Consider the following 25994-nt stretch of genomic DNA (forward strand, 5'->3'; position numbering starts at 1 on the left):
CGGGGCGGCTCAGTCACATCATCCTCATCTGAGACGGGCTAACAGAATGGCAGCTAATGCGACAGCCCAGTTCCAGAGGCAGGCTGCCCGGGCTCGAATCTCAGCCCCACCACACATGAGCTGTGTAACCTAGGCCAGGTGATGGGATTCTCTGAGCATTTATCTTTGAGAAAATCACAACACCTGAGCACTTACTCACACAGGGCTTCTGTGTGGGCTAAGAAGACATGTATAAACAGCAGCAGCAGAGCCCCTTGCTAAAATAGCAATACATAAGCTCATCTGCCCACCTGCCCCTCCACTCCTCCACCCACCCACTTGGTCACTTGACAGTCTGCCGGGTGTCCAGCATCCTCTGCAGTACTGGAAATACAGCAACGGCTAGAACAGACCAAACCACTGCCTTCACAGGGCTTCCATTCTAAGGGAGGGAGAAGAACAGAAAGAAGGTGATCCAAGAGTAGGTCAGATACGTTCAGCAGGGACTGAAACTTGAGCATAGGCCTGTAAGTAGAGGAAGTACCTGTTCCACTGTGGGAGGAACAAGGTTCCAGCCCAAGAGACAAGTGCAAAGGGCAGGTGGGTACAATGAGCTATGAGAAGGCTGCTAGAGGAAAGGGGCACAGCAGGCTGCACCTCCCAGGGAAGTCACACCAATCTACTGCATGCTCTTTCTGCAGAGTGACATAGACACCCTCCAGGCAAGGACTGAAGTAACCTGGCAGAGATGCTGCATGGGCTATGAGGCCAGACCACAAACTGCTGCCTCCCTTGTTGGTACCTAGCTTTGGGAAACCAGGTCATGCAGGGAGGCACGCATAGGATTCTGGCTAAGAACCCCAGCTCTGTCTCAGCCAACAGCCAGCATTGACTAAGATTCCAGAGGGGAACAGCCTTCACAGGTTCCAGCCTTGGCTCTCCAGGCTTCCTGGGGCAGAGGAAGTAGATGGGCTCAGCTCAGCTGGCTTCAATTCCTGACCCATGAGGCCATGAGCACAACTGGCCTCCACCCCGAACTTCAAAGTAAGCATGGCAGCCAGCACAGGCCTCAGATCACCCAAGATCATCACACAGCTTAATGAATGTCCTTGGATTCTTTGACACTCTGGCCATTACTGCTGGAATCCAAGGCCCTTCGCCGTGAACCAGGCAGGTTTTGACTGCCATAGGACAGCACAAGGGAGTTATGTTGTGTGCCTTCCAAAGCTACACACATGCAACAATGCAGCTCCCTCAGAGCCCTAAGCAGTCATCTAGGAAGTCTGACCATATGCGGCAGCCATGTTGTGGGGAAGCCCAAGCTATGGGAAGTGGCCAGGTGGAGACAACTCAATGGATGGTCTTAGCCGAGCATGGCCCCTAAGTCCTCCAGCCCAGGCACCAAATGCAGAGTGAATGAGTCTTGAGATGCTCCAGTCTCCAGCTGTCCAAGTCACCCTCAGCCACTCAAGTCTTTCCACTGCAGGCCCCAGACACCAGAGCAAATGCCAGCCACCCCCACGGAGCCCTTTCAAAACTCCTGATGTGGAAGTCCATGGTGTTGTCTAGTGCACTAAGTTTTGGGCTGGTTTTGTCCGCACCATGAGGGAACATGAAACGTCCTCAAAAGCTCTGGCTGCTTCTCAGTGCGTGTATGTGGGGAGTTCTAAGCACAGTTACCTCCCAGAACCACTGTGGGCCAGGGCTGAGGCTAGTGGAAGAGGAGACAGTCACATCAAGTAGAGGCTAATGCAGCAGCCAGAGGAGAGGGACAGGGATGACTGCAGGTGCAGTCAGCTACACTCCAGGGACACCTGCTGATAGATGGGATATGGGTGTGAGGAAGAAGAGAGAAGGGCACTCAAGGGTCTAAGTCTGAGCCAAGAGGGAAGCCATGGTGAATTAGGGGAGGAATATCAAGGGTGGCAAGAGCTCAATCCTGCCGACTGGGAGACGTCCTTTTGAGCTGTGCATGGGCACTAGATGCCCATGTCTAGAGTTCAGGAGAGGTCAGGCTACAGGTGACCCTTGGGTATTTAAATACTCACAGGTATTTAAGGATATGAAATGACAAGACTACCAAGGAAGGGGCCTCAGTTAGGCAGGAGGGGAGTCCTAGTGGAGAAAGGACAAGCAGCATCACCAAAGGCTGGTGACACAACAGGGACAAGGAACAAGAGGAGGAGGGACAAGGGATAAGGATCCCATGGCAGCTTGGGGTGGCCCTGTGAAGAATGCTTGCAGGGAAGGGAGGAGTGTAGGAGGGAAGCTCTGAGAAGCACACCCTAGCTAAGGGCATGGTGGTGTCGTTTGAAAGCTAGGACAGGAGTGACTGACCTACCTACAGAGGACAGGAATGGGAAAGAGGGAGAAAGTGAGGGAGTGAGGGGGGGGACGAAGAGAAAAACGCATCATGGAGCAGGCCAGAGTGCTGGTGGAAGCCAAGAACTGTTCAAGGTGAAACTGCAGGACAGGTGCACACATGCAAAGTCAAGGTCAAGATCACTGTGGGGAAAATGCTGAGGGGTGAAAAGAGAGCAGACAAGAAACACCAAAGGGCCCCATCCACCATGTGGAGTCCCTGCCACCACAAAACCCTGCAACCTGAGCATCAGTTCCTTACCCTGGCAGCGTGGGACCCACCAAGGGCCTGCAGAGCCCCCATCCCATCCCAGCCCACCCTGGCCCAATGAGTGCAGAGCACATGCTTGTTTTCAACTGGAGGTGTGGGCTGTGGGTGAACCCCCCCCTCCACTGGGGCCTTCTGCAGCTCAAGGTCATATGGACAACAGAGGTGTAACTGGGCCTGGGACCTGAACCAGATTCCTACTTCCCCTTCACAGTTAGGAGATGCCCAAGGCCTGCCAGTCCTCCCTAGGGACAAAAGCTCCCTGAGAGCCTGGTCCAGGGCCTGGAACGAAGACTGTGCTCTCCAACCGCGGGCTCTGGTGGTGCAGGCCATGACCCAGGGTCCTGCCAGTGTCCAGACACCACTTGTCGACTCTGCCCTAGGCATCTACACACACACAGGAGCTTAGTCCCTGGAGAGCCCTTAGCAGGCAGGTAGTGTGGGACGAGGGAGCAGGAGAGGAAGGGACATGTTAACTGAGTTCTGGCACTAGGAGAAGGTCATCCAGGCTAAGCCTTGGGGACAGGGATGGGGCAGCCCATCTGGGGCTGAGACGGAAAGCAGAACTGCTCAGGGAGTGGAGTGGGCTGAGGCCCTGCATGGGACCTTGGAGGATCCAGAGCCAGTCTGAGGGAAGATGACGAAGGAGAGAAGAACAACAGCAAAGGGTGTGGACAGCCCCAGCAAGGCTGAGATGGACCGTTGTGGTGACAGACCAGGGATCACCTGGGGCAACAGAGGGCCCAGAAGCCTCACAGAGGGCAGTGCTACATCCTCACCTCCCCACAGGAGTCTTCACTTGCAAAGTGCCCTGCAAATAATCTCTCCCATGTCCCCCCACTCATACCACCTAGCAAGTCTAGTATACAGGGGCTTGGAGGGAGGCAAGGGAAGAATGGCATGAAGGTACTTGGGCCCGCCTGTTGGTGGCCTTGCTGTGTGGCCACATGTACCCCCTCCTCTCGAGGCCCACAGGCTGCACCTCAGAGGGTGGAGACAACTATCCTGGAGGCCAGCTCCTTCCTAGCTAAGTGAGAAGAGGTGGGGCTAGTCAGCAGCACACACAGGGTCTACATAGCTGCACAACTCTCAGACAGGCCTTGGTGAACAGACAGAATTCCAGGACCAGCAGACAGCCCGGGGGGAAAGAGCTGCCCACCATGGGGAGGGACAATGGCTCCAAGACACAACCTAATTGGGTGCCCAGCTGCCTGGCACTGAAGCCCATCGATATTGCTTCCTCCTCGCCCACACCCAGCTGGCCTTGTCCAAACACAATTAAAGCTCACTCCCAGTAACAAGACAGAAGGCCTTTCCATCTCTACAGTCTAGACAGGGCCACCAGCCAGGAGCAGCCAGCACCTGCCTCCACAACACCTAGACACCCAGTGTCCACAGTCCTGGAAGCAGCACCAGGGAGCACCCCAGGCTGATAGGCCTGAACAGGCTGCCTCAGACCCAGGGGCAGGTTAGAGGAACCTCAGAGAAGGGGCACATGGCAAAAGGTGGGCAGGGCTCAGGCTCCCAAAGCCGCCTCCCATCTGATGGACCTGCAGTAGGCTCAGCTCCTACAATGTGCCTGGCCAACTCTGGGTGCCCACACCAGGCCTGGGAGAAAGCAGACTGCCCCTGGCCAAAGTTTCCAATAGCAGGGCATCAGGGCGCTACACCCTTCCGAGACAGCACCTGGACTGGGATCAGGCTGCTGGGCTGCTCGTGGTCCCTCACTGACAAGTGAGAAGCAGCATCTTCCATTGAGGGGAGCTCGCATATTGGGCTAGCAGATAGCTACTGCTCACATCAGCCACTCTGATTTCTAACCTCCCTGTTCACCCAACTGGACAAGGCCCCAACCAGAGGAGAGTACAGTCCCAAGGAGAGAGCTCAGCCCAGCATGCAGGCCAAACGCAGCCACTGCAAAGGCAGGAAGCAGCTGAGAACAGCAGGGTGGGTGGGCATCTGACTCTCATCTGTACTGAGTGGTTTCACATCTCACTCTGGGTCCAGGGTTTATGAGGGTTTCTCTCAACTTCATTCTCATGTAGGAAATAAAGAAGGAGAAGCCCAGACAAACCAGTGAAGTGAAACAGGCACGTGCATGACTGACTGAGCCACCCATGCCCAGACTGGGGTATTAGAGGGCTGCCCGCCTCCTCCATAGCTCGCTGCACTCCCACAGCCTGGCTCCACAGGTCACCTCTTCCAGATGCCCCACACTTTAGTCCATCTAGTACTTTGTAGCTCTGACAAGAGAGGTTCAGGAGACTCTCCCTGTAAGGGCTCAAGGAAGGTAGCCCTGCCCCAAGCCACACACACAGGCAGCAGGCAGGGCTATAGCGCAGGCTCAGAGTGCAAGGCTGGGGCAGGCCAGGACATGAGGTCAGGAAAGGAGGTGGGTCCAAGGTCAGGCAAGCAGGTGGAGACCTGGCTGCACTGTGAGCAGAGGAACAAGAGAGGGTCACATGGACAGAAGCAGTTCAGAAGATGAGTTGTTGCCCATCCCAGAAGCCAGCAACCAGGGGTCAGGACAGGCCACTACCACAGGGATAGGCACACTGTCACCTGAGGAGGGGGCTGGCCACTATCAGAGGAGGAATGCTAGTCACTCTCAAAGAGAGACTAGTCACCCCAGTGGAGGGGTAGGTGCCACTGGGGAGGCTGGCTGGTTTCATGGGTCAATTCAACAAATATCTGCAACAAACTACAGCTGGCTCTGGAGATCCAGTCACGTGCGACTCCACAGGGAGCCACCCACTCCAAACCCTTCCACATCCTCTAGGGGCCTTGCAATTTGCATTCAGAAGCAACCAAGGTGAGCCTTGAGCCCAAGAGCCCCTTTGTGGTCTGCCCTCAGGAACATAGTCACCTTACAGCAAAGAAAGATGGCAAGAAGCCACCAGGCACACTCAGCCTGCTGCTGTGACATTAACCATTCTCCCTGGGCCTGTTTCTCCGTCTGTCCAACTCCACCCCTCCCTGCCCCACGTCCACGCAATGAGTCCTCTCTGCTCTGGCAGGCAACTCGAGCAATCTGGCCCTACAGGGCCTGGGCTGCCTGGACACCCGCAGGGGTCACTTCTATTCCCACGCACTGGCCCCTCCCTCCCTCGTCCCCAGAGCTAGCTGCTGTCACCAGGGCCTGCTGCAAACTGGGGAGATGGTTTTGAAAGGCAAATGACAATTTTCATTTTGTTTTTCCTGTTTCGAAGACCAAAGGTAGTAAGTGATGCAGGGAGAGTAGCACTCCTGGCAAATGCCTTCCGAGACTGACGCTCCCACCCAAATGCCCTTCCCCGGCACCAGCTGCGTGATGGTACAAAGGAGGTTCCCTGTCTCCTGCATGGCCCCCATGCAGAGGAGGAAGCCAAGGCGGCAAAGGTGGGGCTGCTTATATCATCCCAAGGCGCCCACCAAGACCCAGCACAGTAGAACTACGAGAAGACTGAGCTCAGACAAGCTCAGGCATGTTCTGATGGCCTTCTGGTCTATAAGCAGGTCCAGCCCCTCAAATGAATTCAGTTCAGCCCTGTATTCACAAGGGTTCTAGATTGGCCTAGGACCCCAGGACAGCTCCATCCTGTATTGGGATAACTGCAGCAGCCTCTGCTCAGGGAACCCTTGCCCCTGGGAAAGCCTCCTACTCTATCCATATTCACTATGCAGACCCAAAGCATGAGCAACTTCTTCCACCAAGAGGACCTGGCAGTGCAGGTTGCCTAGGCCTCAAACTATAGAACCTCATCCTGGGGCTGCTCCAGCACCATGAGGTATGTTTCTGGCACCATCCATCCTGAGCAGTACAGCAGCCTGCAAGCAACACCAGGCAGCCTTGGCAATGCCCTGGGAGCAGGACTCTCAGGCTCAGGATGAGGAAACCCCTCCCCCAAACGTACAACAGCAAACCCCATAACCATCCTGTTGGCCCTGTTAAGTCAGCCATCAGGGATCCAGAAGTGGCAGGTCCTGCCGCTCAGCTCACCCTAGCCTGCATACCACCTCCTCTTGCCATCTCTCCTCCTCACAAGCAAGTATGGTCCATTCGGCAGCACATGCTTCTGTTCCTACTGCCCTCCCTGGACCTTCCAGCAAGCGTGTCTTCCTCCCATAGCTCTGTGTGAGCCCTCCCATCTGCCCCCCAGGGATAGGCCAAGCTGGTGCTGCTCTCCAGCAGTCCTGGGAGGTCTAGTTTGGGAGCTACAGGGGAGCATGTCCTGCTGCCTCTCCCAGAACCTGGACCCACATTTGCTTCTCTGGGGGAAGGGGCTCCACTGCTAGCAGAGGGACAGAAACACCTGTATGTGTTCAGTTGTTCTCTGGAAAATCTCCACCCAAGCACAGACATAACCTTCGGCAGCCTCCTGCCAGGGTAAGGCTGGGATCCAGGCAGCACTCCTCCCAGAAGCTGAAGGACTGGGAGGAAAGACAGCTCCCAGAGGCAAGGGGCACTGAGCAGAGGTCCTGAGAACTAAGTACTCCTCTGCCAGACTGAGGTTGGGGGGATATGACAGAGGCAGGGTAAGAGTGGCTCTGAAGTAAGAGGGTGAGGGAGAGGAGGCTGAGCCCCAGCTCCCTGTGTGTGCCCACCTCCTCCCAGGGAGGAAAGCCTGCTGATCATCTGGGAGGTGGAGGTGCAATAGGTCCTAAGCCAGTGACTTGGTTTACTAACTTGTTCACATCCCATTTTCTACAAGGATCTGCTCCAATGGGCCAATTGTTCCAGAAGTCCAGCCCTGGGATGCTTCAGGGCAGGCAGGCCCTAATGCCCCTGTAGATGAAGAGGCCCAGAGAGAAGGAAGGGTATGTCTCTGGTTATGCACTAGGCTCAGGCCCTACGACCATAGAGCAGTGTCTTGCTATGCTGCCCAACTACTGTGTTCTACATAGATTTCATCAAGGGGGCACTCGTGTGATCTCTCAAGAGATCACACATATTTACAGCTGCACAAACTGTCCACAGGCTACAGCTAATTTTGCCAGCAGGTGTGTGTGCAAACATTGAAAACCCAAGAAGAGGCAGAATCCAATCCCTGTACCTATGGCTGGCCCTGACAGCTCACCCAGCCACCTGCTGGCAGTATCACCAAATTGCAGGTTCAGTTCTGAGCATTTTTCTCAACCACCAGAAAGCCATCCAATTCCGGGAACTGTGCCAGATGCTCAGTCACTTTCCTCAAAGTTAAATACTTGCTGGAAATCCAAATGGGCAACAAGGGAAATAACCAGTAGCTGAGAGATGACTCCTTGCCATGGCCCTGACTCTTGACCAGAATACTCTGCCTTATCAGGAATGTCCAGGAGGAGGTAGACAGGGCTCCTGGACTTTAGCCTCTCCACCCACTGCATCAGATTCCCAGGCAGGGCAATTGAGACAGGAAGAAAGGCTAGGGTCCAGCTCCAGCCCAGGGCCAGGGGTGAGCACACCACAGCAGGCTGGTCCAGGGGTACAGCCGGCCCCCAGGGTAGAAACCCCACAGTGAGTGCATACACCACACCTGTCCTCACAGGCCTCACCTCCATCTGTAGGATGGTTTCTTCACGCAGCCGGATGGCCTCCAAGTCTTCTTCTGTGATGTCTGGAAGCAGCTCCTGCTCCTGGTCCTGCCACATGTTATCACCACCGTTAAAGATCTTCTCGTCATCAGCCAGCTCCGTGAAAGGAGCCCGGGGACTCTGCTGATGACAGATTTAGGCCCAGTTACTACCCTACACCCCGGTCAGGGTCAGACATGACACACACACCATTACTACCACACATACAGGTCTGGGTCAATCTTCTTCCTCAGCCCTGAGCAGGTCACCTTTGCTGGATAGCAGATGAGGCTCCAGACAACTAGGCCTCTGAGCTCTTGGCCATCCCGTAAGGCTGAAAGTAGGCCATATCCCAGGGCTGCCATATGTGGCAGACTAGGGGATCAGGGACATGGATGCTGGACCCCTGCCCTGTGGCATGCGCCCCATCCCAGGTCTGACTGGAGGGAGAGCTTCAGCAGGGTCTAGTTCCAAGGCCTGGGCTGCCACGCCCTGGGCCAACTTGCAGTACCAGGACAGTCTCAGCCCTAAACACACGTGCTCTATGGTTTCAACCTGTCTGTAAAGCCCCAGGAACAGGCTCTGTGCACATGAAGTCCACCTTCTTGTTTGGGGGCTATGGACCTACCACAGGCCCCAACAAAGAGCCAGGCACAAACCCAGGTGCAGCTATAAGGCAGGGGCAGTGGAAACAGACTCAGGGAGGCACAGTAGGGCACAGACATACCCAAGGGACCCACTCTGCTATCTGCACTGGGGCCAGGGCTTGAGGGATCTTTCCACTTGTTTTTGTTCATTGATTTCATTCACTTTTATATTCAATACAATGATGTGTTTTTTCCCCTCAATGAACCCTGTTTGCTCTCGGGGGTGTCAGTCATGATGGGGCCTTCTGTGACGGTGGGGCAGAAGGAATAGTCCATCCCTGTGCACAGGTCAGGTAGAAAAAGATTCTCAGGATGGGGCTCAGATCCCAACACCAGAGCTTGCAACTGAGACACAGCTCCCAACCCTGCATGTCCCACCTGATCACCAAGGTCCCTGAACTCAGTCTCCCCAACCCTCAATGGCGGGCAGGTCGAGGTCTTCTCTCCAGTTCTGGGAAATAGTCCCCATCAGATCATGGGCACAGCCAGGTTGGTACCTCTGCCTTCACAGCAGAGCCCCAAGGCAGTATTGTAGCCCAAGTGTGCCTAGTTTCCTGGATCCAGCTAGAGATGGCTGGTCCCAAACCCTGGGACATCATTCTGTGTTTGGACACCTTGGCTGGGCCTGGGGTATAGAAGGTGGCCTCTCTGCCCTCCTTCACTTCATGCTGGAACCCGTTAACCTCCATCCAGAGTTAGCACTCTCCCTGGACAGTCAATTGGGGTTACAGCTAACTCATGTACTCCAGGTCCCCCACCTCTTGCTGGGCCCTGTGAGTGTGGGCAGTTGGAGATGGGGGGGCTGCAAGCAGGGTTGGGACCCAGCCAGGAACCTGCACTTGCTGTCCTTCTGCTGCGGAACACTCCAGGACCTTCCCCAGTCATCAGCAAAGGGACTACAGAAACTGCAGTTCATTTATTCTGCCTTTCTCTCATTACAGGACCCACTGTCTGCCTGAAACAAAAGCCACCTCACACCCCTGTAAAGGTCAGGGTAGCCACTGCAGGGCTCTGGCCTATCCCATGCCACAGGAAGTGCCTACATAGTGGCCACGCCCAGCAGGCCTCCCCAGAGATGTTGCTCAGGGTCACGTGCATCTCCAGGGTGCAGAAGGCAGAGTCAGGAAAACACAGGGCCTGCCACACAGTCTGCAGGATGCCCTGGTATCCTGAGCCCCAAAGGAGGCCCCTCCATCTGCAGAGTGGGGCAGGACTCAGAGCTGGAAGGTTCCAGAACCTTCCACCGGTCTTGTGTTTGTTTCTGGCACACTTTGGGGGAGGAGGGTACCCAGGGCACCCTGTGTGGGGCCTTGTAGCTGAAATGGGTGGACAGGTGAGAGCCCAAGGGCTATGGCAGCTGTGTGGCCCTGCGGCTGCCTCCCACCACTCTGCCTGAGGCCACTGGTAATGACAAAGCCTTCGGAGGGAGGTGTAAGGCAGGTGCTGTTCCTCAGGACCCACAAGGTGAGGGACTGTGAAGCCGCCCTCACCTGGTTCTCCTTCCCACACATCAGGCAAATGTGGGGAAGTCAACGGAGGCCTTTAAATAAACATGCAGATAGATGAATATAATGTAAAAGATCTAAAAAATCTGTTGTCAAGAGCTACTCGTCCAAGGCGCTAATTATCGCCTCCCTTCCCTCCCATGTGGGTGGGAGGAAGTGAGCAGGGCCTGGTGGGTAGGGAGGGAGGTGCTGGCCCCACGCCAGGTCCCAGCTCCATGGTGCCTCCTGCACTACAGCTCTACTGAACTTCCTGGGCCCCAGCACTGGCTGTCAGTGTGAGGCCCAGACAAGCCACCACAGTCACTGGGCCTTAGTGACCTCATACATGGGAAGGGTGATGCCCATGAAGATATCCCAAGGCCTGTGACCTGCGATCACCATGCACTGGCGCTGTCTAACCCTTCCTGTCTGCTGAGCACTTGGAGGGCATGCTATTCCAGCCCACCCAGGTGTCTGGATCTCCTAAGGTGAGGCTGCCCCACTGTGAGGTCCAGGACAAGTTCCTTAACTTGTCTGAGCCTCAGTTTCCACTTCTATGACACAGAACTGTTACCACCCCACATCCCAGAGAAATCTTGGAAAGAGAACAAGGTACAGCAAACAAAGGCGAGAGCACAGTGAAGACAGGTAATGCTCAGATGTCACTTGTAACCCTCCCCTGGGAGTTGGGAGATCAGGAAGAACCATGCTGTGAGCCACCAGTGGGGCAAACCTCTGGAGCAGCAGGCCTGAAAACAGCCAGCTGAAGCCTGTCTGCCTGCTCTGAGTCCCGACCTGGGGCACACATGGGCCTCACCGCAGCACTGTTCTGGGACAGGAGAGAGCTGGAAGAAAGTGTGCATTCTCCACCCAGTCAGCATGGCCATGCTGGGTGAAGACAGGGTCATGGCATGCTCTGTAACTTTCTGTGGAGTCCAGGCAGCCCTCCACTAGCTGAGACCAGAGAGTGCAAGGCCACCCATACTGACTGCAAGGAACTAGCGATGGACCCTTTGTCCTGTTGATGGGGAAGGAGAAGCTGGGAGGACAGGACAGGAGAGGGCACAGGACAGATGGGTGCTCAGTCTGTCCTGTGCACATGGCAGCACAGCTGGGGGCACCCTCATCTCCACAGGCCCCACCCTTGCCAGAAGCACAGAACAAAAGGCAGGGAGGAGAAAAGGGTTCAGCATGGGTCCCTCCCAACCTTCCTGAGAGAGGCTGACAAAGCCTCCTTTATTCTGCCCACAAAGGCCCAATTTGGCTCTTTAGCTCTGAAGCCTGGATTAAGGATTAGCTGGCCAGGTGCTGGGGCAGAGCAAAAGCCTGTGATGGCTTTCCAGCTTTAGAGGAAAAAGGGTGATAAAGGCAGCTTTCTCCTCCTTGGTCAGGGTAGGAAGAAATGTGAACTGTAGAGACCACTGGAGAAGGGGCTGTGCAAGGTTTGGTTTCCCATGAGAAGAGACAAAGCTGGGATAAGCATTTGTTTGGGTTTAAGTTTGGAGATAAGGTCAGCTCAGGCCGACCCTGCCCACCTCTGTCCAGGGGAAGTGACGAGGGCTCTGGGAAACAGGGACTTTCTCATGCACTCCAACCCTGGTGGAGAACAGGGTCAGAATGCAAGACACTCACTTGCTTGGGAAAAGCACCCCACAGCTGAGCATCGGTTTCTCCAAATGGCACTCAGCATTTATTAGCTGATGGAAGTCTCTGTCAAAGCTGTTGCAACCCTTTCCCTAGCCCCATAGTAAATAAAAGGGAACTGGGGCCAAGAGACATGGGGCAACTCTGCCCTGTACCCCAGACACAGAAGTGTGAGGAAGGACTTCTGGTCAGCCTGCAGAAAGGAGCACATCTGACTCCTGTGGCTGGGGGACAATGAAGTTCTGGTGAGAATCAGTGTTGAGTTGCCAAGGACAGAGAGCATAACATACTGCTGTGGCTTGTCACTCACACTCACCAGTCACAGCTCTACCTGGGTCAGGATTGCCCAGAGCACTGAGGTGCTGCTCATCAGCTAAGCCCAGCCAGGTTGAGACCCTGGACCCAGCTGGAAGTGCCTCCCACCATGGCCTGATTGCCGACTCCACACAGGCTGAGAGCTGCTCACACCCATGCCCAGCTCTCAGCTCAAGGGACAGCAGGTGGCAGCAGGTACCCCTCACTCCTGCCAGGATGGCTCAGGTGCAAACAGCAGCCCTAAGTCTGCAATGCCAACTTACCAACAAGGCTTTTGTTGAACTAGGTCAAATATTGTCTCATCATTTATAGTTTGCAAATTTCCCAGAAACAAACTAAGCTTTGGTAATTTCTCAAAAGCATAGCTGATCATCTCCTCCTTGTTAAAAAACAGTACTGAAGGATCAACCTACAGGCCAGCACACAGGTACTAAGTGTCAGTCTAAAAGCATCCAATGGAGACACTTCCCGCCACACCACAGTGCACAGTGGCCTCTCCAGCCCATCTGTCCTCACCATGTCCCTGGCTTCTTTGGCCTCCCCTCTGCTTGGCCTGACTGCGAACCCTACAGAACTGGAACTGCCCAGGGCAGAATGTTTAGCTTTCTTGACTCAGCATGACGGCCATAGTTCCACTGGTGGACCTCGGCAGGCACAGCTCATTCTTTTGGCTGCAGTACAGTCTCTTCTTGCATGAATTCAGCACCAATGACTCTGCTCCACTGCAGGCTGGGTTTGAGTGCTGTGTGTCAGCACTCTCACATGTGACTTTTGTTCAACACGTGTGCTTTTCCTTTAGTGAAAACTATAGGATTACAGGTAAGAAAATGCTAGGCCTCAGAATCACTGTGTTCCAAATCAGAGAAACATACAAGTCTACACCACCATCAGCAGAGCCCAACAGCCCCAGCTGCCTCTCATCCGGCTAACATCGGGCATCACCAGGTGTCTTTACTCATGTTCTTTCATTATTTTTAGGTGTGAGGTAGTGTGCAACAATCTATCATCGTGGGTTTACATTCCATTTTTCTAGTAACTGATGTGGTTGAGTACATGTTCACATCCTTGACAATTTGGAAATAAACCCTCTTTTAGAATGTGCCCTTCTAAGACTTGGAGTTGACTTCTTTTTTTCTTATTGACTTGTAAGGAATCCTTACATGTTGTGGATAGAAATTTTTTCAGATCTATGTTGTGCAGCCACCCTCTCACTCTGTGAGCTGCCTTTTCACTCTCTTAACGGTGATTAATTTTGCAAGTCTAATTTGCCAATCTTATTTTTGAAGTCAGCACTTCTGTGTCTGTGCCTCCTCTGGTGTGTTCCAAGAGGGTTACTGTCTCATCTTCCTCATGAAGTCTATGGCCCCTGTGCACAGGTGAGCTTGACTTTGTAAAAGCTCTTTTCCTCTAGTTCAGATATTGAGGTGATCCAGCATCAAGTCCTGTATAAAGCATGCAGCCCCACTGTGGGGCACCCACCTCAAAGACACTAACCCAGCCAGCAGCATGTCGGGTCAACATCCAGCCCACCTCACCCGGACCTATATCAGGTTCACACCATGTTTGATGTTGTGGTAGAAGCCCTCCATTCATCTTCAGAATCATCTCCACTATTCTGGGTCTTCTGTATTTCCACCCACACCTCAGAATCAGCCTAAGCGCATGCTACCACCCGCAGATTTCCAACTGGATCATGCAGGATCGGCAGACCAGCTGGTAAGAACCAAATTCTCTGTAAACATGGCATTCCCTCCATTCTTTACATCGTCCCTATCTCTCTCAGTAGTGCTTTGTTAGTTCTCCACACAGAGGCCTTAAACAGTCACTCAGATTTCATCCTACTTTTGATGCAATTGAAATGGTGTCATTTTGTTTGTTTTTGAAACAGGTCTGACTGTATGGCCCAGGCTGCTCTCAATTCTAAGCTCAAGCAATCCTCTTGCCTCAGCCTCCCGAGTAGCTAAGGACCACAGGTGTATACCACCATGCCTGGCTAGAGTGGTATCACCTTCTAAAAGTCGTTTCCAAGTTGAAAGAGTCCTCTTGGATACTGACCTGGGAAGAGTGACCTTATTACAGGTATTTATCAGTTCTAATGTCCTCACAGATGCACTCAGTGCTGGGGTACAATGGCCATGCCTGACAGTCACTTCACCATACCTGGTCCTCACCCTTGGTTACCTCTTCACAGCTGCTACACTACAAAGCCCCATGAGATGGCAAAGAAGGGGATGGAACTGGACCTTTGTGTTGTCCTTGATCTCAGAAGACATGTCTCCCCTGCACCTGTAGCGTCAGCTACAGGATTCTGGAGACTCATCTGGTCAGGTCAGGGCACTCTAAGGACGCTTACTTTGCTGAGTGTTCTGGCCTCCAAGTGCTTGTCTGTATCAATTGGGATGACCTGATAGGTTTTCGCTCACACTCGACAACTACACTGTTTCTGAGCACAAACCAGCCTTGCATTCCTGGAGCAAATCCCACTTTGCAATGATGGGTTGCCTTCTCGCACAGTGCTAGGTCTAACCGGTTGGGACCTTCGCTTTCAGGTTCACGAGCAAGGCTGGCACACTGCTTCCCACAGCGGTGTCCTATCAGAACCTGGAGCCCAGCACCGCAGGCTGTGCAAAGCACAGCAGAGCTTCCTCTTCCTCTTCATACAAGCTCTGCAATGGTTTGTGTGAACTGTTATTTACTGGACTGTTTGGAGGAATTCTCCTGTAGAGTCATCTAGGACTGGCACTTCCTTTGTGGGACAGTTATTAATTATAGATTTACTTTAATAGCTGTTGAGCTTTCCAGATTCTCTGTACATCTTGGCAAGTGAGTTTCCTAAAGGAGTCTATATCTCATGTAAATTATCTAATGTACTGGCAAAAAGTTGTTCATAATACCTTTGTATAACTCTTTTTAGCTTGCAAAATCTCTAATCATGACCCATTTTCATCCCAATGTCAGAGCCTGGATTTCCTCTGCATCTGGACTCATATTGAGAGGGTGCAATGCCCTATTAACCCTCAGCAGAACAGGCTCTTCTGGCTTTTTTGTTCTTCTGCTCACCATGCCTATGTCTTCTATTCTGCTGGTCTCTGTTCTTGTAACTTCTAACCACAGTCTGCAAACCTGTGTCAGCCTCTGTGTGGCAGTCCTCACCACTGCCCTGAGCACCTTGTCCTCATCATGACAGGGCTCCCATCTGGAATCATGGTCCTCCTCCCCCACCAGGATGGTTCTGTCACTCACAAGCTCTCTGTATTTGTTTTTCAAAAAATGTTTTCATTTCACCTTCCTGGAGGGAAGGGCAGGAGTGGCTGCCTCCTGTGGGCCTGAGCCTCTACTTTCTGCCTCAGGCCTCAGAGTGCCTCAGTTTCCATGCACTCTTTCAGCTGCAACATGCCTGCCAGCAGAGTGGTTGCCTCTCGAGGGAACAGCACTGCTGCCATGAAGCTCATTCTCCAGGGTGCAGACCCGGGGCCTCTGCTGCCTGGAGAGCCCTGAACTCCCATGCTTGTCTTCCCGACCTCTGAGGCCACTGCAGCTACAGGCCACGCCCTGCTCAGCAAGCCAGGCCCAGCTGATAAATGCTCCAGGACATAGAAGGAAGTGGAGACAAATTGATTGTACTGGAATCTTTGCCTTTAAGTCCTGGCTTCTTGACTGCTCTGATGCCTCCACACTGTAGCTGCACAAGTGTGTGCATCTCTGTCTCTGTGGGTGCATGTGTCTTAATTCTGCTTTTACAATGGCTCACACAGGGAGGGTGGCTGGCACCATGGCTCAGATGTGGTTGGAATATGTCCCCAGGGATGCATGTGTTAGAAACTTGAGCCCCAGGGTGGTGATGCTAAGAAGTGGTGGAAGCTTTAAGAGCTGGAGCATAGTGGGAGGCTGTCAGGTCACTGGGACACTGCCTTTAGAAGGCAGTTCCGGTGAGCCCTGGATAGTTCCCTCAAGAGTGGGGTGTTATAAAGGACTCTCACCCCTGAGTCACTCTCTGGCATTCTGTTTTACCCTTGCAGGCATTCCCCCCACTGTGATGCTATCTGCCATGAGACCCTCACTAAAGGACAAATGGATGGGGCTGCATAACCTTGACTTTCAGCCCCTAAATCTACAAGTTAAATAAATCATTTTATGAGGTACCCAGCCTCAGGTGTTTTGTTACAGCAACAGGAAGCAGGATAAGACAGTCTGAATACAAGTACTCCTGCACAGCATACAGACGTCTCATTGGTCAGTATTTGGGAGCTTCACCCACATCAAGCACTGTGTAGAACTTGAAGGGAAAACCACCAAAGTTTTAAGAGCTATTTGTCAAAGCAGACACCCTAATGGAGCCCCTGCCCTTGGTCCTCTCTGCTCTTCCCCAGAGCACAGATGGTGGTGGGTTCTGTACTGTCCCCTAAGGCCCCTAACCATAATCAACACTCAGCACCCACCTGCTTGCCGCCCCTCTGCACCACCGGAAGCAGTGCTCTGGCTTTTTCTGAAATTTTCTGTAGGGAAAAGTAAAAGAGAAGGTAGAAATTAAAAAAAAAAAGGTGGGGAAGAGAGAAAAGTCAGATAGTGGGTACTGGACAATGGCCCAACACAGTGAGCTTCTGCTCCCTGGAAAACAAGATCCTTAGTCAGGCTCTGCAGGGACTTTCCTAGGTGGTCTTTGCCAATGCACATGTGCTTGCTGGGCCTCAGTTTCCCCACTTTTCACAACAAGGTGAGACCTGTTGTTCCTACCTCCCAGGAGGTGCCACAAGGCCACCTCTGGGCAGCACTTCTGAAGGTAAAAGCTTTTGTGATATTTGTTCTGAGGGTATGCCACCGGATCCTGGCCACCTGCACAATGTCCCCAATGAGGGCCTCTTCCTCTGCTCTGGGGGTGGCTATACCAGGCCAACTGGGGACAAGACAGCCAGTGTGGGTGCTCAAGGGACCAGGCCCCATGCCTTCCCCCTGCCCTGGCCCGGCCACCAGCCCACACCTCCCTTCACATCTCACCTTTTGTACCACTCCATAGCACTGAACAGCATCTGAGAGCTGGGTTTTCAATCGGTCTAGCTGTAGGCGCTCCTGCTGCAGACAAGAGGGTGGCTTACAGGGCACTGTTCTCCCCTTGCACCCAGCTCCAACTCTGGGGCTTGGGTCCCCAGACCTCATTGCACCCTTCCACCCCGACAGGGCCGCACCTCCCACCTTTTCCATCCATTGCCACACCGTCTACCCTGAGCACTGGGCTCATTGCCATCTATGTCCTCAGCTGGCATTGCTGAGGACACCAGTACCACTCAGGTATTGTCAGCACAGCCCATGGGAGCCAGAAGTTACTATAGCATCAGATGGCATGTGGACTTGACCCACGATGGCCACCTAATTCATGAGTATTACAATTCCATGTCACAGTTCAGGAGACCATGGCCCAAGTCCTGACTGGCTTGTTCCAGCTACCCAAAAAGATGCAGTCGCAGAGCTAGTGCTCTGTGATAAAGGCTCCCAGAGTGTCCAGCAATGGCTGAACAAGCAAGCCTTGGAATTCAGCACCTCCCTTTCTGGTTTGCAGTAAGCATGATGGACTAGCAGGACCCACCTTCCCACCTCTGGCCAGGCGGAATCAGTACCATGAAAAGCAGGCCAGCTCCCAGCACCTTGGGTCAGGTGGGGCAGAGAGCATGCCCACTCAGCCTGGGGCACTTCTGTACAGTTCCAGTTAAACAGGCCCCTCCACACCTGTGTACCCCCACCCCTCCCAGCCCCCCACTCATGACAAGGAGTTGCATGCAGGTAGGTAGGTGGGTGGGTGGGCTGCTGCCGTGCCAAAAGACAGGCTCTCTGACTGATAGTGCACACCACTATCCCTGGGCCTATCGATCGACGTCTGCACACCGGCTCTGTGGAGCCTGATTTGGTGTCAGTGGATCCTCTGGTCACAGGCCCCACATGTGAGCCCTTTATAGATCAAGGAATCAAAAGACAAAATACTACCTACGGTGCAATCTACCACACTGCATGGGATGGAGGCCTGCACTGCCAGGACCTGCACTGACATCCCAGGTTAGACCAGACCCACTCAGGAGAAGAGTGGGGGGCCTAACCACGCTGCCTGGCTGTTCTGGACTCCAGAGTCCTGAGAGTAAGGGCTCCAATGCCAATTTCATGAGGAAGCAGTGAAAACTGCACAGAAGCCCAGCTAGGCTGCCCGTGGCTCATGCTCAGTGATGGCAGTGGCAGCGATGGCAGTGGCAACAATGGCTCAGGTGGCCCTTGTCACCGCTGTCACTCCCCAAAGATGGAGCAGGATGAGGGAGCTGCCCCCTACTGTGAGTCTGGAGCATACTTCATGACAGATGCCTGCTGAATAGGTGAAGGGACCTAGGCTTTTCCTCAGTCCCAGAGACTGAGCTAAACTCCCCATGCCAGCAGCTGTGCGCCTACACACACACTTGGCCTAATGTGGCCTCTCTTTTCCACTTGGCACCTCCCACTCTAGGCAGAAGCTTTCCCACCCCTGTGGACCCCATGTGCACACTGCCCAGAATAGTGTCCCCTTCCCAGGAAGCCACAACCATGCAGCATCTCAGCCCCATCACTGGCCCCCATCACACTCTGCACTAATACCCCCCACACACACCCAGCACTGATTTCTTCAAGGGAGGGAATCCTGTCTCCTTTGTTCCCTCCTCCCTGCATCTGCTAAGTGCATTTTTTACATGGGAGGGAGTGGGAGAGGCTGGAAGAAGAGAGGGAGGCTGTACAATCAGTCCTGCGTATCCACAGCTTCCACACTTGCAGATTCAACCAAGAATGGAAAATTCAAAGACAAAGTTGTATCTGTACTAATGGTTTTGTCATTGTTCCCTAAATAACACAGTGTGACAGCTTCTTATACAGCCTCTACACTGCGTCAGATATTACACATAACCTAGAGATGACTAAAGTGTATGGGAGGACTGCATAGTTTATGTGCAAACACTGCCCCATTTTACATACAGAATATATACAATCTGAGGATTTTGGTATCCGAGAGGGGTTCTGGACCCAATTCCCTGTGGACACCAAAGGTTGACTTTTGAGTGTCCTTCTCATGCTCAAGGGCTCAGGCTCTGTGTTGTAGCTGAGATGAGAGCTGGACCCAGAAAGACCAGAGTTCACATTCAGCCATCTGCCTGGGGCTCCTCCCTGGCTGCCCTGCCTTGGGGAGGATCCTCTTCCCTGCTGAGAGGGGGTGAGATACCCAGCAGCCTCAGAATCTGAGGGGAAGACCCCAGGAGCCAGGGCTTAGAGGCATCATGGCCTTGGCCAGTGCCACGGCTTAAAGTACTGCTGCTTGTCCGAGCATGAGTAACCCACAAAGTTGGTATGTCTCACACAATCAAAGACACAGTAGGCACTGGCTAAATATCCATTCAGCTGGACTGAATGAGTTGCTAGCCTCACCAGGAATCAATCATTGGGACTACACTCACTCGTTCCACAAAAACACCTTCCGTGGAGCAGTGTGGCATTACCTGGGGCCTAACACATGCACCCATGAGAGGCACCCAGTGAGTATTTCTGATGAAGAAGTAAAGGAGCAAACAGAGGAAAGCACGCACAGGCACAGAATACAGAACAACGATACCGCAAAAAGGCCAGGTGCAGACAGCAATGTGACAAAGCCACTGGAAACACAGATCGTCACATCGTGGATGTCTCCAAGGACTCAGAACCAGAGGAGTACCCATCTCTCCCAAGAGGAACTGAGGGTGTGACTGCAAGATCACATGAGAGCACCTGCTGGGCCACCTGAGCAAAGGTGTGAGTGCTTACATAGTTTGACCTTTGGAATACTCTCTCCCTGTCACTGGACAACCACCCACCACCTCTATGGCACTTTTTAGTGTAACTCAACTTTAGGGACTGGGCTAATCTTTTAGGAGCGGTTTTACTGAAGTATAATTTAGGTATCACAGAATCCACTTGTGTGAAGTGTCACTTCAGCTCTGTGCACTTGCAAAACAATGCCACAATCCCATTTTGGCACATTCCCATCACCCCAGGTGGACAATCTGCTGTGACAATCGAGTGTCCTCTGAGGCAGAAAAGCAGCAGTGGACAGTGAGCACAAGACCAGTGAGGCTGGGCTCATGAGCAGGTGATCCTTTGTCACACACACCCTGCAGTCTCCAGGGCTCAGGCAGGGTGTGGACAATGGAGATGGAGTATGCTGGCCTGGAGTGGGTGGGTGGCACGGCAGAACTACAGTGGTGACTGCCATGCTGCTAGTGAGTACAGGCAGTGACGGGTGGCAGGGAAGGTGCAGTAAGAGTGGTGAGGGAAGAGGGCAGGAGGAAGAGTAGGAGAGGAAGCATAGGCAGGATCACCATCTGCGTTCAGAAGACTCGGGCACCTTTGAGCCCCAGAAGAGCAGGCTCGCTCAGTAGACAGCAGCTGCCTGACCGCCTGAGAGTACGGGGTTCTGCTCATGGAGCCACGTCTGCACACGCCCACCTCCCTGTGTCTCACTCGGCCATGTCCCTACCCCACCACAGGAACCAGGGCCCTGCCATGGCCAAGTCCCAGGCCCCCAGGGAAACATACCGGGCAGGAGCCCTGCAAGAGCTCTGACATCCGCTTCGTGGCACTGGCACTGGCCGTGACGGTTCTGTTGGTCTCCTGTTGCACTGTGTGCCTGGGCAGAGGAGGAGGGAGCAGTTGGGGGAAGGGTGCAGTAGTGAGGTCAGAAGAGCAGGGAGAGGCAGAGTGGAGGTAGAATGGGCAAAGATAAGAGGGAAGAGCAGCAAACAGGCAAAGGCACAGGGAGACAAGCGATACAACAGGTGAGCGTGGCAAAGACTCCAACCCAGAAAAATGGTGGAGGGAGAGAAGGGCCAGGGTAGGGGCACAGAGGGACAGGCAGAAAGCGCAGGAAGATGCCGGAGATGGCAGAAGGTGGAGTGGGCATGGGGTAAACAGACAGGGAGAGAAACAATAAGTAAGCTCTGGAACAACCCCAGAGGACCACCAATCTGCCACTGCCAGGATGACCCCAAATGCTCCAGAGACACATGGCTTGAGCCCTCTGGCCCTGGACAGTGCCTGCATTCACTGCCCCGTGAAGGCCCTCAAAGCCAGACAGAATGTGGGGCCTCTGCCGGACCCCAGGTGAGCCTGTTCCCACTAAGAATGGGAGCCCAGGCCTCTTCAATGCCAGACCCAGCTTCAATTCCGAGCGAGACCCACAAAGATAACTTGACTCCTTATGGCAACTTTCAGGGTGGACACTGTGTAGGCCCTGTCCTTAAAGACCACTAACCAGGCCTGTACCACATGATAAGATGGACACCAGGAGGCCAGGGAAGCCCTGCCCAGCACCACAGGTCAGGCACAGGACAGTCTGCAGGTGGGACCTGCTGCTGCCTCCCTGACACAGCCCCTGGATGGCAGAGCATCTACACACAGAGAAGTGGAGTGACAGTCCGTGTGGGAAGGCAACCAAACATGCCGGGGTAGGGGGGTCAAGGACAAGTGTGAGCTGAGGACCCGTACCCTTGGGCCACAGAAAGGCTGATGTGGGGGGCAGGCCCTGGCCCTGAGACTCATTACATGACTCCTGACCAGTTGGTCTCCTCTCCTGGTCTTCCTCCCTCCTGTGGCCCTCCCAGCCCAGGGGCTATTTCACTATACTGACCAAGCACCAAGCCCAGAGCTCCCGCACAATCATCTCCCCATCCACCATCTCCCCATCCACCATCTCCCCATCCACTCCCCGTGAGGACCTCTTCAGTGAGCTCACCCAGCCTTTGCTGCCTGACACCCATCTAAATGCCACCATCCCATGGTCCTGTCCCCATCTGAACCTGAACTCCAAAATGACCTACAGAATAGTCCCTTGGCAGCTCTGCCCAGGTGCTCCGGCAGAGCAAATTCAAGTGTCTGGACCAACCCTGCCTCTTTCCCTCTCTGCCTCGGCCATTCTGTTCTTCTAGTCCCTGCAGCAGAGGCCCAGGAGTCCTCTTATCCATCTGTCCACCATCCTCACCCCAGCTCACACCATCAACAACTGACGTGACTATGGGAGACACATGCCAGAGTGGCACCTGCCCCATCCCCCTGGGATCTCTCGGACAACCTACTGCCTCCACATGTGGTGCCATGATGCACAGCAGCTCCAGTCAGGCGGAGAGGAAGGCCATTCACAGAACTCCAGCCTCAGCGCTCACTGTGATTCCTCACTTCATCCCTACCCAAGCCTAAGTGTGAGGTGTTGCAGGCCCTCCCTGCAGAGACAGCCCTAAGTCTCTGGCTCCACCTCCTAACAGCACCGCCTTGCCAGCTGCTTCCACTCCAGCTGCAGAAGACTCTGCTGTGAGCAAGCAAGTCAGACAACCCCTGCCTTGGGGCTATGCTCTTCTATAACCCTGCAGCTCCTGGACAGACGGAGACAGGAACCCAGCTGTTAGCTGGCAACGCTCCCAGCACAAGCCCTGGCTGGCTCCACGGCCCACACTTGCCTCTGCAGCATACTGACCTCTCCACTGTGCTCCAGACTCTGTCCCAAACAGAGCAGGGAGGAGCCCCGGTGCTGCCTACATTCTCATGGAGCAGTCTGGTCCAGGTTGAGACAGCAGGGCCTCTTCTAGGAGGCATCCCCTCTCCGGCCCTCACGAACTGTGGCTATCATATTATATGAAAGCAAGCAAACCCCCCTTACCCAACATGGCATCAGCCCTCTGTGCCACAGCCCTAGTTGACAGCCAGAGGCCTAAAAGCAGCCATAAAGGGAGTAAGAAAGGAGTGTCTGCCACCAAGAAAGGCAGCCAGCATGGCAGAGCATTTGGAGATCCTCCACATCTGTCCACTGCAGTGAGCCCAACGCAGAAACCTCCACGTGCAGCTCTGGTACCAGATCACCCCCACGCTGGGAGGTGGTGAGCAGGAAGTTGAGGATGAGGCAGTGAGACCTGCAGGCAGTGCATACCAGAAGTCACCACTCAAGCTCTGGCATCAAAAAGAGAGGATATAATCGGGCTGGGGGCATGACTCAAGTCCTGGAAGTCCCCCTAAGGGCCAGCAAACTGCGCACACAGGAAGTAGAGGATGAGAGACTGTAAAGATGATAGGGACCAGGAAGGAGACCAATGACAGAAACAACCAATTCTTTAGAAGATCAAAAGCTTTCACATTGGTAGCTAGAGGAGTCCAGAAGGAAACCACCCAAATTACCAATCTGGAGAAGCGGGGCCATGGCTGCAGAGGCAACATGGAAAGGATGGTGAGAATGCCATGCCAATAAATTTGACACCTAAGATGCAACAGGAACTCTCCCTGGAAGACAAGAATCATCAGAACTCATTCAAGAGCTAAGCAAGAGCTGGGAGTGGTGGCTCACACCTGTAATTCCAGCTACTGGGGAGGTGAAGATTGGGACAATCACAGTTTGAGGCCAGTCAGGGCAAAAAGTTATTGTGCCCCATTTCAACAAGCTGGGCATAGTAGCATGTATCTGTGATCCCAGCTACTTGCGAGGCTAGGTAAGGGGATCATGATCCGAGGCCTGCCCAGGCAAAAGTGTAAGACCCTTCCTAAACAGTAACTAAAGCAAAAAGCGCTGGAGATGTGACTCAAGTGGTAGAGCGCCTGCCTCACAAGTGCAAGGCCTGAGTGCAAACCTCGATACTGCCCAAAACCCAAAACAAAAAAAAGGGACAGAACCCCAAGATCTCAGAGTGTGACAAGATTAAATTTCTACCAAAAAGCATTGCCACAAACACAGGCACAGTTTCACTGACAGAGAGGAGGCAGCACCAGTGCTATGCAGTTGCTCTAGGAATACAGGAGAAGGGATGGTCACAGTGCATAACAGCAGCTTTGCCTCAACACAGAAACCTAAGCAAGGAATCTGAGAAAGAATAGCTATCCTTCAGGAATACAGGAGCAAAAACCTTCAACAAAACAGTAGGAACTGAATTCTACAACACGTGAAGGAGCTGCTATGCCATGGCCAAGAAGAGTTTGTCCAAGGGATGCAGGGTTGGCACAACATTCAAAAATCAGGCATGTAATTCTCAGGTGAGCAGAAAAGTTTAAAAAAGGAGACCATCCCTCAGGAGGCTATGGGGGAAAGCCTCAACAGCATTCAACACTTGATGGTGACTCGGACTCTAAGGAACCCAGGGGAAAGAGGGCCTGTGAGGCAGAGCAAAAGAACCAAATCCAGCTTCCTCACAGTGAAAAGCTTCCCCTAGGCTGGGGACATGGTCCTCCCCTCCACTTGCACTGTGTTCCCATGTCATCCCACACTGTAACAGCACAGTACTGAGGGGACGAGAGCTAAGGGAGCACCACAGATGATCCGAGGACACCCCAGCAAAGCTCCTGAAACCTACACGTGAACCTAAGATGGGCCCAGGGTGCGAGGAGGTACGCAAAACCCAGCCACATTTGCAAGCTGTAGCCAACAACTGGAAAATGAAATGTGAACAATAGTGCCTTTGTCACAGTATAAAAACCATGTGTACACTGAGAGCAGGCATTGCTGAATAAAAGAAAGAACGACTGCACTTGTGAAATGGAAAACTTTAATACTGAGATGTCAATTCTTTTTTTTCAGGGCTGGGGATTGAACTCAGGGCCTCACTAGAGCCACACACACCCCAGTTCCTTGCTTTTAGCTTATTTTTCAGGTAGAGGTTTTATACTTTTGCTCTTGCAGTCCTCCTACCTCTGTCTCCCAAGTGGCTGGGATTACAGGTATGAACCACCATGCCTGGACTGTGAGATGTCAATTCTCAAAGTGATCTATAGGCTCAACATAATTGCAATAAAAATTACAGCCAAGTTTTTTTTTTCTTTTTCTTTTATTATTCATATGTGCAAACAAGGCTTGGTTCATTTCTCCACCCTGCCCCCACCCCCTCCCTTACCACCCACTCCACCCTCTCCCTCTCCCCCCGACCCCCTCAATACCCAGCAGAAACTATTTTGCCCTTATTTCTAATTTTGTTGTAGAGAGAGTATAAGCAATAACAGGAAGGAACAAGGGTTTTTGCTGGTTGAGATAAGGATAGCTATACAGAGCATTGACTCACATTAATTTCCTGTGCGTGGGTGTTACCTTCTAGGTTAATTCTTTTTGATCTCACCTTTTCTCTAGTTCCTGGTCCCCTTCTCCTATTGGCCTCAGTTGCTTTTAAGGTATCTGCTTTAGTTTCTCTGCGTTAAGGGCAACAAATGCTAGCTAATTTTTTAGGTGTCTTACCTATCCTCACCCCTCCCTTGTGTGCTCTCGCTTTTATCATGTGCTCATAGTCTAATCCCATTGTTGTGTTTGCCATTGATCTAATGTCCGCATATGAGGGAGAACATACGATTTTTGGTCTTTTGGGCCAGGCTAACCTCACTCAGAATGATGTTCTCCAATTCCATCCATTTGCCAGCGAATGATAACATTTCGTTCTTCTTCATGGCTGCATAAAATTCCATTGTGTATAGATACCACATTTTCTTGATCCATTCGTCAGTGGTGGGGCATCTTTACAGCCAAGTTTTTTAAAAACAGAAATCAATGAGCTGATTCTAAGATTTATGTAGAAACACAAAGAGCCTGGATATCCAAAACAATTTCAAAAAGAAGAATGAGCTAAAGGATCTTTGCCTGACTTTACAACTCACCATGAGGCCTCAGCAAAGGGACAATGCAGCCCCGATGCAGGGATGATGAGCAGACTAGCAGACCACCCAAACCAGACGGCATCTCCACAACACACTCAGGATGCTTCTCAAAAAGATGCTGAC

The 25994-nt window shown here is 53.0% G+C and overlaps 1 protein-coding gene across 1 annotated transcript in view; it reads right to left on the reverse strand.

Moving 5' to 3' along the window:
- The window catches only part of Tsnare1 (t-SNARE domain containing 1), a 78814-nt gene that overhangs the window by 15465 nt on the left and 37355 nt on the right, over positions 1-25994 (reverse strand). Inside the window, 4 exon segments of the mRNA XM_074069313.1 lie at positions 8120-8281; positions 16667-16723; positions 17223-17297; positions 20799-20889. Of these exon segments, the coding sequence (XP_073925414.1) occupies positions 8120-8281; positions 16667-16723; positions 17223-17297; positions 20799-20889 (385 nt within the window).

This window comes from Castor canadensis, chromosome 3, assembly GCF_047511655.1.
Source record: "Castor canadensis chromosome 3, mCasCan1.hap1v2, whole genome shotgun sequence".
NCBI lineage: Eukaryota > Metazoa > Chordata > Mammalia > Rodentia > Castoridae > Castor > Castor canadensis.